The sequence below is a fragment of the Aythya fuligula genome, chromosome 1, assembly GCF_009819795.1.
Source record: "Aythya fuligula isolate bAytFul2 chromosome 1, bAytFul2.pri, whole genome shotgun sequence".
Classification (NCBI taxonomy): domain Eukaryota; kingdom Metazoa; phylum Chordata; class Aves; order Anseriformes; family Anatidae; genus Aythya; species Aythya fuligula.
The window spans coordinates 97,573,470-97,586,859 of NC_045559.1; the positions used below are offsets into that span (position 1 = coordinate 97,573,470).

General features: G+C 43.2%; 1 protein-coding gene across 1 annotated transcript; it reads left to right on the forward strand.

Moving 5' to 3' along the window:
- The first annotated feature begins 9,574 nt into the window (after window positions 1–9,574).
- GJA8 (gap junction protein alpha 8) lies at window positions 9,575–10,777 on the forward strand. The gene has a single exon (XM_032206912.1). It carries the CDS (start codon window positions 9,575–9,577, stop codon window positions 10,775–10,777), a length of 1,203 nt encoding a protein of 400 aa, XP_032062803.1.
- The last annotated feature ends 2,613 nt before the right edge of the window (window positions 10,778–13,390 follow it).

Here is a 13,390-nt window from a genome sequence, read left to right on the forward strand (position 1 = left end):
GTGAAGTATAAAGCAGTGACCATCCCAAAGCTTCCTCGAGGACAGCCCTCCTTGCAGGGCAGGCAGAGGGTGTGGAGACACCTCTGCTAGCCTGGCACGAGCTAGCCCCAGCATGGGAAGCAGCATAGCACCAGTGTGCTTCACACTGCCCCAGCTCATTAGCCCCACTCTGGAGAGGAGATAATTAGCTCAAGTGGAACACGTTGCTGACACAGCAGACCTGCTTTCAGACCTGAGCTGATATCTGCCCAGCTCAGCATTGCGCTGTGTGGTGTAGGCAACTCAGGATGTCCAGGCTGAGTTTTCAGGGTGGGTGGCAAGATACTTTTTATTTACTGAAGATATTTCTTGGAGACAAGTGCCAAGAAATCATAAAACTGTAGGGCCGAAGACCTCAGAAAGCCTCCCCCTTCCCTTCCAATTGTTTTCCTTTTTATGAGATAAGATCATTCTTAACAGATGTTTGTTTACCTCTTCATAAAAACCTCCTGTGATTCTACAGCCTCCCCAAGCAGTGTGCTGCAGTGCTTTGCTGTTCTTACCGCTGCAAAGTGTTTTTCTAATGTTTAGCTATATCATCTTTATTGCAAATTAAGCTGATTATTTCTTCTTCTACTTCTGGTGAATGTGGAGGACAACTGCTTAGTCTTTCTACCCATTATAACAAATGTTTATGTGCTGGAAGACTGTTACCATGCTTCCCCTCCTGTTGTTCTTTTCCTAGAGAAAACAAACCCAGTTCTTTTATCCATTCCTTATAAGTCATGTTTTTTTTTCTTTTTTTTTTCCTTTTTTTTTCTTTTTTTTTTTTTTTTTTTCATCTCTTATCTTTTTTCTTTTGGACTTTCTCCAATTCGTCAACATCTTCTGTAAAATGTAGTGCCTGGAACTGGACATACTGTTCCTGCTGAGAGCTCAGCACTACCCAGTAAATGCACAGAATAATTGCTTCCTTTGTCTTATACACAAAACTCCCCTTAAAGCACTTCAGAATGAGATTTGTCTTTTTCTGTGGGAATCTCACTTAACAGACTTGTATTCGGTCCCACCCCAGCCCTTTCTGTGCTGCACTGCTGTCAAAATGGTCATGATCTACTTTGGACCAGTGTGTTTGGTGTCTATGCCCTCATCATTTCTGAATTATACCTTGATGCAATCACCTCTGCAGGCCAGCTCTCCAGTGTCTCCTGTTCATTTCAACTTCTGATCTCTCCCATCCCTCTGTCTTCAGAAGGGATGGCAGACCCCAACCCAGCTGACATCCTTTCCCTTTTGTCCTCCGTTTTGTTGTCTGAATCACTCAAGGAAACACAGACCAGCCCTGGGGCCAGAACTTCAGGGAGGTGATCCTCCCAGCTGGCAAAGCGAAGCCCTGATAATTACCCTTTATTATGGTACTTCAACATGTGTAGATGCTGCACAGTGGTCTGCTTGCTGCTCTGGGGGAGTCTGTGATCTAGATATTTCTGAAATGCTCACTAAAGTCAACATAGTTGATATCTACCATTTCCTTCTCATCTACCAGACCTATTAGTCAAAGAAGAACATTAGCCTGGTTTGACAAGGTTTGTTCTTCAGAATTCCCTGCTGGTTGTTTCTTATCACCTTATTGTCCTTTAAATACTTATAAATTGATTGTTTCATAATTGGCTCCAGTATCTTTCTAGGTATCACAGGCTGACTGGCCTGTAATTCCCCAGGTCCTCTTATAACAGTAATTTTCAGAGCAGAACTGCATTTAAGTTAAAGAGATATTGAAAGGCATTCCACTTTTGCTCTGTTTATCTTTATTCGTTGTCTAGTTTTGTTCCATCCCTTAAATTAAAAACATATTTCCCATAAGTATTTATCTTCCACTTGAGCCCCAGATTAATCCAACCCTGACTTCACCTTTTCTGTTACTTGCATACTTCCCCAGTTTCCCTCCTTCTTGATGCTTTATATTTTTCTCCCTCTCTTTTCTTTCCATTTTGTTTGAAGTTTTCTAGCGAAATATATTCTCCAGTTCCCTGAGGGCTCTGAAAAGATGCTCAACTTTGGGCAAATCCTGGAAAAATCTTAGAGCTCTGCCCTTAAAATGGGGACACTGACATTTGCCAGTTTTGCAGGGACATGGCAAGTTCTGTCCAAAGATTTGTCCAGCACTAGCTACGTTTAAATGATTTCTGACGCCAGTAGGTGGTAGAGAGAAGAGGAAGTCTGGGGAGATTCTCATCTCTAATGATCAGACTGGTAGACAGTTTTGGCTCAAGGATGGACAAAGAAGCATGTTACTAGAAAGCAAACATCCACTAAGTTGGGTGGTCATCTAGCAGAGAAGAGCATTGGGTAAAGCTCCCAGGTTCTTGCAGGGAGGCTGAATATATCTGATATTCAGCTTCAGCCATGAGTGAAAGGTTTGTGTGTTCAGCAGAAGAACAGGAAGCATGTGCCACTTTCTAGCTAAGCAGATCAGGAGAAGATAACTTTGTTTGACGGAGAGGTATCATTATCCAGGGTTATGCGCTATATAATTGCACAATCTGCTATCATGCATGAACAGAGCTGTTCAATAGCATGGCCCTGCCTTGTCCTGACATCATGTCTGTGTTGAAAATCCATCTGGAATGAAAAATCTCACATTCCCCAAGTGACCTCGTAGTTTGTGAGCAAAAGGCTGAATTATAGCGGAGATTTTACTGTCTCAGTGGTGCCAGGAGATGGGAGCTCAGTGACCAACTTCAAAGCAGCTCAAGAATGAGAAGTCATAGAATCACAGAACAATTTGTCTTGGAAGTGACCTTAAAGCCCACCCAGTTCCAACCCCGTGCCATGGGCAGGGACACCTCCCACCAGACCAGGCTGCCCAAAGCCCCATCCAGCCTGGCCTTGAAACACCCCCAGGGATGGGGCATCCACAGCTTCTCTGGGCAACCTATGCCAGGGCCTCACCTCCTTCTGAGTAAAGAATTTCATCCTCATATCTAATCTAAACCTACCCTGTTTAGTACAGAACTATTACTCCTTATCTTATCACTACCCTCCTTTATAAAGAGTCCTTCTCCAGCTTTCTTGTATGTCCCCTTTAGGTACTGGAAGGCTGCTCTAACATCTCCCCAGAGCCTTCTCTTCTCTGTGTTGGACAACTCCAACTCTCTTAGCCTGTCTTCCTAGGAGAGGTGCTCCAGCCCTCTGATCATCCTTGTGGCTCTCATCTGAATGGTCTTCCTTTTTTCTTTTTTAAAAGTGGAGGTTATATTTCCCCTTTTCCAGTTGGTGAAGACTTTGCCAGGTTGCCACTTCTTAAATATGATGGATAGTGGCTTAGCAGCTTCATCTGTTAGTTCCCTCAGGACCCTTGGGTGCATCATATCAGGTCCCATAGACTTGTGCACCTTCAGATTCCTTAGCTGGTCTTGAACCTGATCTTCTCCTACAGTGGGTGGTTCTTCATTCTCGCAGTCTTTGCCTTTGCCTTCTGGGACTTGTGCTGTGTGGCTAGAGCTCTTGCTGGTGAAGACTGAGGCAAAGATGCTGTTGAATACTTCAGCATTCTCCAGATCCTAGGTAATCAGGTCTTCTGCTTCTTTCTGGAGAGGACCCACATTTTTCTTAGTCTTTTATCACTGAGATACTAAAGAAGCCTTTCTCATTGACGTTGACATTCCTGGCCAGATTTAATTCTATCAGGGCTTTAGCTTTCCTAACCTATTCCCTGGCTGCTCAGACAATTTCCCTGTGTTCCTTCCAGGCGACCTGTCCTTGCTTCCACTCTCTGTAGGCTTCCTTTTTGTTTTTGAGTTTGTCCTGGAGCTTCTTGTTCATCTGTGAAGGCCTTCTGTCATTTTTGCCTGACTTCTTCTTTGCTGGGATGCATCACTCTTGAGCTTGGAGGAGGCGATTCTTGAATATTAGCTTTCTTGGACTCCTCTTCCCCCAGGGCTTTATTCCAAGGTACTCTATCAAGCAGATCCCTGAAGAGGACAAAGTCTGCTCTCATGAAGTACTGGGTAGTGAGCTTGCTACAAGTTCTCCTCAATGAAGCAAACTTATTTCCAAAGAAAATAATGTCTTAAAAGTGCTAGAGACATCCATGGTTTTTCTGAAGGCAAGAAGTCCTAGTAACAATGTTACTCACATCAGCCACAAGTATTTCTTGTACTGGTATTTGGTGATGGATGTACTCAGCACTTCTACACATTACTTAATGAAAGCATAAAAATTAGGCCAGGTACACAGGTTGGAAGTGTTGATCAGAGTTGATTTGGCACTGTCAGTGTTGCAGTTCTTGTGCAGACTCACACAGATGTCCCATGCTCTGTTAGGTCCAGTCTTCTAGACCTTTGGTTTTATTGTCTCTCCTCCTTTCTTTCACAGCCACCACCTTCATATTACAAAGGTAGCCTTGACTCCCAGCACTTCCCCGATGGCTGAGAGAGTCAAGTCCAATTGTTCTTTTACTGCTCTGCCCTCTCTTCTCCATCCCCATCTCAATCACTTCCCTGTGTAGTCCCAATACAAGAGGAATTCCTCATTGGCCATCTTTATTTAGGCTATGTTCTGTACTTGTGCAGGAGGAGGAGGCCCTAGTGAGCTGGAAAATCTGTCCCAGAGCCTTGTTGCCTTGTTTTTTTTTTGTTTGTTTATTTTTTTTCAGGAATCCAGTTAAAGGCACCATGTGGTTTTCCCCAAACCAGAAATGTCCAGCAAGCTCACTGTTCCCATATTAAAGGCTGTGCATCCCAGTGATAGCAAAAAACTCACACTGATCGTTCAAGTGAAGGTTACATATATCCAAAGATGAGTAACTTGAATACAATTTCTGCATCAGCTACATCTTGCAAGCAGTTTTGCATCTTGCCAGAAAGTGTTTGATATTTGGAGAGTATTTGCAAATGGCAGATAGGAAGTTAATGGGAAATGTCTCTGACAGTAGCTGGATGTAATTAAGAGATGGACTGTAGCCATGTAGTTACATACCAGATCTCAGTTTTGGCTTATTTAATTAGAGAGATAGGGCCCAGAAAAGGGATATGCATGTTCAGCCAGTGCTGTTTTTCAAAAGAATAGTTTCAGTCTGAAAAGGGATGGGCAGTTTAATGTCTGAACCATTTGGCCTCTGTGATACAGCAGCTTGCAGCCATTATTTAAAGACATTAGCTCCTGGTTGTATCAGTCAGTCCTCTGTCTTTTACTGTTTCCCAAAGTGGGGATGAGGGTGGCAGTGACAACCATTAGTACATGACTCATGTACTCATCCTAGTTTATCTCAGCAGCGACTAGCAAAACAAAACAACAAAATAATTCCTTGCTCTTCTTTACCATCCTTATTCCTCTCGTTGAACAAACTGTGCCTGTTCTTAATCAGTGCATATTCTTGGGCTCTGTATCTTCTCCTCTGTGTGTCCTCTCGCCAGGAAGTCTCTTCCAATGCTTTATATAGCTTGAGCTGAAAAATGTCGTGTACCAGACCTCTACTACTTCTCTATTAAGAGAGTGATTTATTAAGGTGTTCAGAATATGACCTTTATTCCAACTTCATGCATAGAGATTGATTTTTCTTTGTCTCTAAACTGGTCCCTCTTGCAAAATTTGATTCTCTTCCATCTCTAGCTCTTTTGAAATCCAGCCTGAAAACCATCCTCTCTGCTTCCAGTTGTGCCTTAGATACTGGGACTATGCAACTCAGCTTAAAAACTGCTTGGGAAGACAGCTGTTGAATTGAAGCTCTGAACCTACTTGGGCACAAATGCCCAGAAATGCTTAAAAGAGGCCTCAAACGATTGGTTTGAAGATATAATAATTTTGTAGCCGTCATGTTATAATATCTCTTTCAAATGACAGCTTTTCTAGAAACAGCATCTCCCAGAGCTATTCTGGGAAATTAAATTCCGTGGTGATTTTGTGTAAAGAGGGAGCAGAGCAACTTGCTGACTTGTCACTTTATAAGCTTGGTACCTGTATCATTGCCTAGCAGATCTTGCATCCATAATCTTCTTTTTCTTAGGAGCTGGGCAATGAGAGCATGTTCTGAACAATTCATACAGAAAAACCTACAAAAATACCACCTCAGCATAAAGTCATATCTTTTGCCTCATAATCAAAACTCATAGAGCAGTTGTCCTTGTGGATGCATTACTGAACGTGAGATATTTCTCTTCTGCAGGGTCTCCAGCATTTCTGCAGATGGCTGAGGGTAGGCAAGTATGCCTGAGGTAACATTCCTGTTTGCTGGGCTGATGGAATTCGGCTACACTCCTTAACAAAACAGTTTGTTTTAGACATTTTTGATGCATGTGCAAAATGCATTTGGAAGAAAAACTAAGCAGAACAAAGATGCTGAAAGGCTAGGCAGTAAAACTAGTATTTCTCAGCTTTGGATAAGATTGACTGATGGTTCTTTTTTCCTAGTAAAAGATGTTAAAGAGCAGACCAAAGTATCCAAGAATGCCAAACTCAGATGCATTGCCTTAGTGACCACCTGTGCTGGAAATCAGCCGTATGCCTTGGTTGTCAGAGCTGAGACTAGGGTAATAAATTAATTCAATTAGTTCTGCCACCACCAGAGATGTGGGTGCTCCGTCTTCACCTGTCTCATGATGACACCCAAAGACTAGTGAGTGGGGACACACACAGCTGTGCTGAACCACAGCAGATCTGCAGAGATGCTTCAGTCCCTGCTCAACTGTGCAAACTCCCCTTTATGCATGAATTAGGTTTTTACTGCCCATTGCCTTCTCCTCTCCCCCCTCCACTTTTTCATGTTCAGTGGATTCTCCTCTCTGTGTCTCTGCCTCTCTTTCTCTCTTTTTTTTTTTTTTCTCTCTCTATTGTTCCCCACATCACCAACTGCCACTCACTTCATAAAGCCGTCTGGCTCAGAGCTTAAATATTGCAGGGCAACTAAAACCTGCCATCAGAGCCAATTCAGTCATATCTGCTCAGTCGTGCGACAAGATTGGGACTTTTAGGGTAGGGAAGAAGAGAGACAAAAGTTCACTCTTCACTGCAGAGTGCCAAGAGAGGAGGGGGACACAATTCTTCGGTGGAACCTTTCCCAGTGGCAAGTTGCTTGCTCAACATCCTTAATCTATGCGATCTTTCTTGCTGGTAGCATGCTCAGATAGCAGCATCTAGAATAGCAGGGAGGGGGTTTGCAGAAAGCCCATGTGAGTTAGAATATGAGTCTGTCAACTCTGAGTGGGCTTAGGTGGACTCCTGCTCTTTTCCTCATGACAGGCAATTTAAGGGAAAAGGGGACTGTGTAAATTCATCTCTTTAATCTTTTTTTTTTTTTTTCTTTTTTTCTTTTTTTCTTTTTTTCTTTTTTTCTTTATTTTTTTTTCTGAGATTTGAGGAGCTGGCTGACTGCAGGTGGAGTCCTAGGCATCTGAATTGGTTGTACTACTCATCTCCAATCCACCCAAAATTGTTCCTTAAAGTTAAGCCAACTGAGAAACCTTGAGTAACTTCACTTGCAGGAAATAGGGTGGCCATGACAGAGCGTTGAAAAACGTGGCAAGTTCAGAAGTGATCGCAGGAGTTTAGCCAAGTGTAGCAAGCTGCATCTGATAGAGTCAGGAAACATTTTTCCATCTCTTCTACAGTGAGTTTTCTGTGTGATAAGGTTTATCATGTCTAGAATGCTCTTCCATGCTGTAATGGAAATGTTCAACTGGTAGCTGTGGATAGCAGTGTGACTCACAAGGAAAGAAAGGGATGTAGTTCACTGCAGTGCCTGGGAACAATGGAGTTTATATTGTGCAGTCATGTTTTTTACAGAGTTGCACATGATTGGTAACTGTTTGGTGTACTTTGCTCTGTGAATTTGCAGAAAGAGAATGTTTAAATCAGTTTAGATAATGTATGTAAACAGCATAATCTTCTGCTAGACTTGTTAATGTAAGTGCTGACATTAACACACTCCTTTACACAACTTTAATGACTGAGAAAGTAGCAATTTTCTTCAGTGATTAAATTATATGTTTGCTGCTTGTGCTTGCAAGGTGTTTATGCACGCTGAAGGACTGTGTTTTGTCTTCATTTTCTAACGTGAATGTCTGGGGTTAAAATTTTACGGTGTTTGAAGATGAGAATAATCAGTCCATCTTGTTTTAGAAAAATGACATCACAAGGATTTTTTTCGTTGAAAATTTGTGAAATTCCCCAGAGTCACAGAACTCTCAATATTTTGTGTGTTTGTCTATGTGTGAATATGTACACAGAGTAGCTGAAACAGACTGGTATGCGTTGGTGTGTCATAACATATGGCATCACAAATATATCCCAGTGCTATCTGAAGGAGGAGGGAAGTTGAAATACTCAGATTTCCATACTGTTGACTGTACATTCTTTTTTCCTAGCACGTGTATATGTGTGTCTGCATCTGGAAAACTATAGATGGAGGTAGCATCTGAAAGATGGACTTCTAGGTCCCTGTGAACAGCTATTTTATGAATAATGTTAGCTGTTTCTATTGGTGCTGTCCACGAGTCGCTCTTTCTGGGTCACTGTAATATTCTGCACTCCTCAGAGACTTCAGACTACTGCGATATATTAAATCAGACAACCCCTAAAAAGTTTCCTCTTTATTCCTGCATTCATAGATTTTTCCCTTACCTAAAATTAAACAGTAGGAAGTTTTGGATACACAGGATGAAGCCCTGGCCAGGAATAACCCCTTATTATGTAAAAATATTGAGGGATGTAATGTTTGATCTGTGTTTCTTGAAAACTGACTACTTTCTTAGCTTTCCAATAGGATATCTGTAGCTGGCTTCTGTCTCTGTGTTAGCCTGGGATAGCAACACACATTTTACAGAGAAACTAGTATTTTAGGTTCCAGTGACAGATCTTTGTGTTTCTCTCTAGGTTGGTTCCAATGTCAGTGACGCAACTGACTTGAAAGGCAGATTCAGTAACTCCAATAACGCTAAATAATTATATCATATATAATGTTTATTGTATAGCAGAAATAGTAAATAAGGTAGTTATTAATCTTATAAAATATTACTTACATAGTAATGCTGTTGCTATTGCTATTGTTACCTAACAGAGTGATTTCTAATACGCGTTTAATATATGCAACCTATAGAGAGTCCAGGTTTGTATATATACAAGACGGGCACCAATTTGAGATCTGTTTGACCCATGTGTGGCTCTGCTGAAGAAGAGCCTGGGTGCTTGAAAGCTTCACTCCTTCTAACTGCTGCAGCTGCATGCTGATAAATGTGTTCTTCTGTACTGCTGGCAAGTGTCTGTACGTGTATAAACTCTAAGCAGGCACACACAACTGAGCTTACGAGAGACCACAGAAGACTCCTATCTGGAAAAGGAGTTAAATATACTCCTTGGCTCAAAAGTAAGTGACTGCTTAGAGCCAAGGAAGAAAGAATTTGGTAAGCAGTTTGCTCTGGCTTCTCAGAACTTCTCCTGCTAATAAATCGTTGTGATCAGGGCAAGCAAGAATCCTTCTTTCTGTTTCCAAAGCATGTTAGGGAAATACTAGTTGAAAGCAACAACAGGCATCAGTGGGAAAACATTAGCATAACTTGTGGTCATTCTCTTTCTTTTTTCTTTCCTTAGACAGTAAGAAATGGGTGACTGGAGTTTCTTGGGGAACATTTTAGAGCAGGTGAACGAGCAGTCCACTGTCATCGGGAGAGTTTGGCTCACAGTGCTCTTCATTTTCCGCATCCTGATTCTGGGGACAGCTGCCGAACTTGTATGGGGAGACGAGCAGTCAGACTTCGTGTGCAACACCCAGCAACCTGGTTGTGAGAACGTCTGTTATGATGAGGCCTTCCCCATCTCCCACATCCGGCTCTGGGTCCTACAGATCATTTTTGTATCCACACCTTCGCTAGTGTACTTTGGGCATGCGGTGCACCATGTCCGCATGGAGGAGAAGAGGAAAGAGAGGGAGGAAGCTGAGAGGCGGCAGCAAGCTGAGGTGGATGAAGAGAAGCTGCCCCTGGCTCCAAATCAAAACAAAGGCAACAACCCTGATGGGACGAAGAAGTTTCGCCTGGAGGGGACCCTCCTAAGAACCTACATCTCCCACATCATTTTCAAAATGCTTTTTGAAGTGGGTTTCATAGTTGGCCAATATTTCCTCTACGGCTTCCGAATTCTCCCCCTTTACCGCTGTGGGCGGTGGCCCTGTCCTAATCTTGTGGACTGTTTTGTCTCCAGGCCCACAGAGAAGACCATCTTTATTATGTTCATGCTGGTGGTGGCTTCTGTGTCCCTTTTCCTCAACCTGGTGGAGATCAGTCACCTGATCCTGAAAAGGATCCGGAAGGCTCTGAGAAGACCAGCAGAGGAGCAAGTGGGGGAGGTGCCAGAGAAGCCCCTCCATGCCATCACAGTCTCCTCCATCCCCAAGGCCAAAGGCTACAAGCTGCTAGAAGAAGAGAAGCCAGTGTCCCACTATTTCCCTCTCACAGAAGTAGGAGTTGAGCCCAGTCCCCTTCCGTCTGCCTTCAATGAGTTCGAGGAGAAGATTGGGATGGGGCCACTGGAAGATCTCTCCAGGGCATTTGATGAGAGGTTACCATCATATGCACAAGCAAAGGAACCGGAACAGGAGAAGGTAAGAGCAGAGGAGGAAGAAGAACAAGAAGAGGAACAGCCAGGACCTCAGGAAGAGCCAGGGGTGAAGAAAGCAGAGGAGGAGGTGGCGAGCGATGAAGTGGAAGGGCCTTCAGCACCTGCTGAACTCGCCACTGATATGAGACCTCTCAGCAGGCTAAGTAAAGCCAGCAGCCGGGCCAGGTCAGATGATTTGACTGTATGAGGGTGCAGGATACGGGGAGCACATGAAAAGGAAAAGGAGTAAAAGAAAAGAAGAGAGAAAGAATCAAAAGATATTTTAAGCAAAGTGCTAAATGGTCATTTGAATATTATTTCTGCTTGAGATTCTCAACTGGAAAGGTACTATCATGGTAACTGTGCCTTATTTGCCCTATATGTCCATTTGAAAAAAAACATTTTCCCTGTTTCCACATGCCAGCTCATTCCTTACAGTAATATTGATGCTGTAAACATAACTGATATCTTTTAAGACCAAATGTAGCAGTGAAACCCAAATGCCACCACTGTGAATGTACTTACTGGAAGCTTTGTGTTCCAAATTTTTCTAGGAACATGGGGAGGATCTGTCTCATGAGCCAGCCAGGTAGGGGGACAGCTGATACACGACCATATCTAGTAATTCTCTTTTTGTTTTCACCTATTGCATACTGAGCAGATCTCCCCTTCACCGTTGGCATGGAATTGCATTTATTTAATTAACAAAGTGAATTCTGTGTTTAGCATCACCACACTATAACAGTAAGCACTATTTCCCCTCTCTATTCAGAAAGAAAATGCCAAAAATGTCCACAACTTGTTTATACATGCAAATTTGAGTTAGGTAAAAATATTTTTCCTTTTTTCAAAAATATTTTTACTCTTCAAGTGATAGTGACAGTGGGCAAGGTTAACACTAGCTCTCTTCTAGGATTTAGCAGATGCCCACAGATGGATTATTTGTTCCCAAGAGGGTCATCCAGCCCAAGCCTACTTCAGAGTACTGGGAAGAATAAATTCAAGTGATATATTTTTTACTTGTAGTCCTGTGACTTAAAGATCTGAAACTCGATTTAGCAAAGCAAGCGTGGGAAGTTTTCTGTGAAAGGAGGGACAGCTACAGTCCCCAGAGCACGAAACCAAATACAAGCCTTCATGGCACGATCCTGACATGTGCTCAGTTCCTGGAGCTCCCAGACTTACAGGCACTCAGCAAATCTCAGGTATGGTGTCCTGAAGGCACCTGTGAACCTAAACCACAGGTCTGGGTGACTATGTGACAATTTAAACCTCTGAATACAAAACTGGTTGTTCGAGTTTGAAAAGTCTGATATGATAATAGTCTTTTGACATCCTTTGTTTTTAATTTGACAGACCGGAGCCATCCAGTGGTCTACTTCAACATAAAAGGCCAAAGTCTTGAATAAAACAAGACCTTTCAAAAGATCATTTAGACCTCTTGTGCCAACAGGTCTGTGCAGAACTCTCAGAGCCTCGGTAAATCTTTTTGGTTACAAAAGGCAGAAAAGCATGTGCTTGCAAATGTTTAAATGTCTGTGGATTTTTATTTTTACGACTGCAGCAGCACCTTTGGGCTGGGACAGTGCAGCAGTACATTTAAAAGCTTTAGGTTACCAGCTGTGTCCCTCCTAAAACTGAGCCTCATGCCAGAAAAGTGCAGGTATGCACTCTCATTTGCTCTGCTCTGCAAACCTCAGACCCTGCCAGCTCAGCGAATTCTTTCTGCTGGGCTGCAGCCCATTCCATTGTTCCCAGGGCAGGCTCTAATCCAGGTCAGGAAAAAAAACAGTCTTTGGCACAATGCATAAAACTCATCCTGCCATTAGCTAGAAAAGACCCCTGCCGACTCCCATTGTAGCAGGGCTGACTCAAAGCCCACTGAAGTCAAACGAGTGTCTGAGATGGGTCTCGGGTGGGCTTGGACTCATACGAGCTGTCCTGCTCTACTGCGTCCCAGCCCAGGCGACCCCTGGTACAATCACCTCTGTCACTGATGTAACCTGCTCGGTGGAGGTCCCACTCCTTGTTTCGCAGCTGCCATGTTCTAGCACAAAGGTGGCTGAACTTCACTGATGTGTGAAGTAATAAGCTGTACATATGTAGAAAGTTTGTAGGGTGCATTGGGATTCTTCAGCACCATAGCAGTGCCATGTATTTTTTTACACTATTAATCCTTTTGCTCCCCTTGGGACTGTGTATTTTCCCAAGGTTTGCTGCCCGTGGTCATAATCTTTGCTCCTTTGAGAAAGGCTGCTAGGTTTTTAAGAGAGACTTCCTTGTGACAGAAGACTGGAAGGTACCTCCTCAGTTTTGGGAAAAGATATGGCAAAGCAAGATATGTGAAGGAACATGCAGGGGGAGAATTTGGAGGCTACCATTTACTCATTCTTTTACTACAGAAACGAGAATAGTAAACACAAAGACACCTGGCAAAACTAAAGTGAGAGAAGTTTTTTAGAAGGAAAAGTGCATTCAGCTCTGGGGCCTCCAACAGAAGAAGGACACGGACTTGTTGGAGTGAGGCCAGAGGAGGACCGCGAAGGTGATCACAGGGTTGGAGCACCTCTCCTATGAAGACAGGCTGAGAGAGTTGGGCTGTTCGGCCTGGAGAAGAGAAGGCTCTAGGGAGACCTTATAGTGGCCTTCCAGTACCTAAAGGGGGCCTACAGGAAAGCTGGGGAGGGACTCCTTGTCAGGAGGTGTAGTGACAGGACAAGGGGTAATAGCTTTAATCTAAAGGAGGGTAGGTTTAAATTAGGTATTAGAAAGAAATTCTTTACTGTGATGGAGGTGAGGCCCTGTCCCAGGCTGCCCAGAG

Bases quoted from the DNA above. Each gene is read 5' to 3' on its own strand.
- GJA8 (XM_032206912.1), top strand. From the start codon at position 9,575: ATGGGTGACTGGAGTTTCTTGGGGAACATTTTAGAGCAGGTGAACGAG.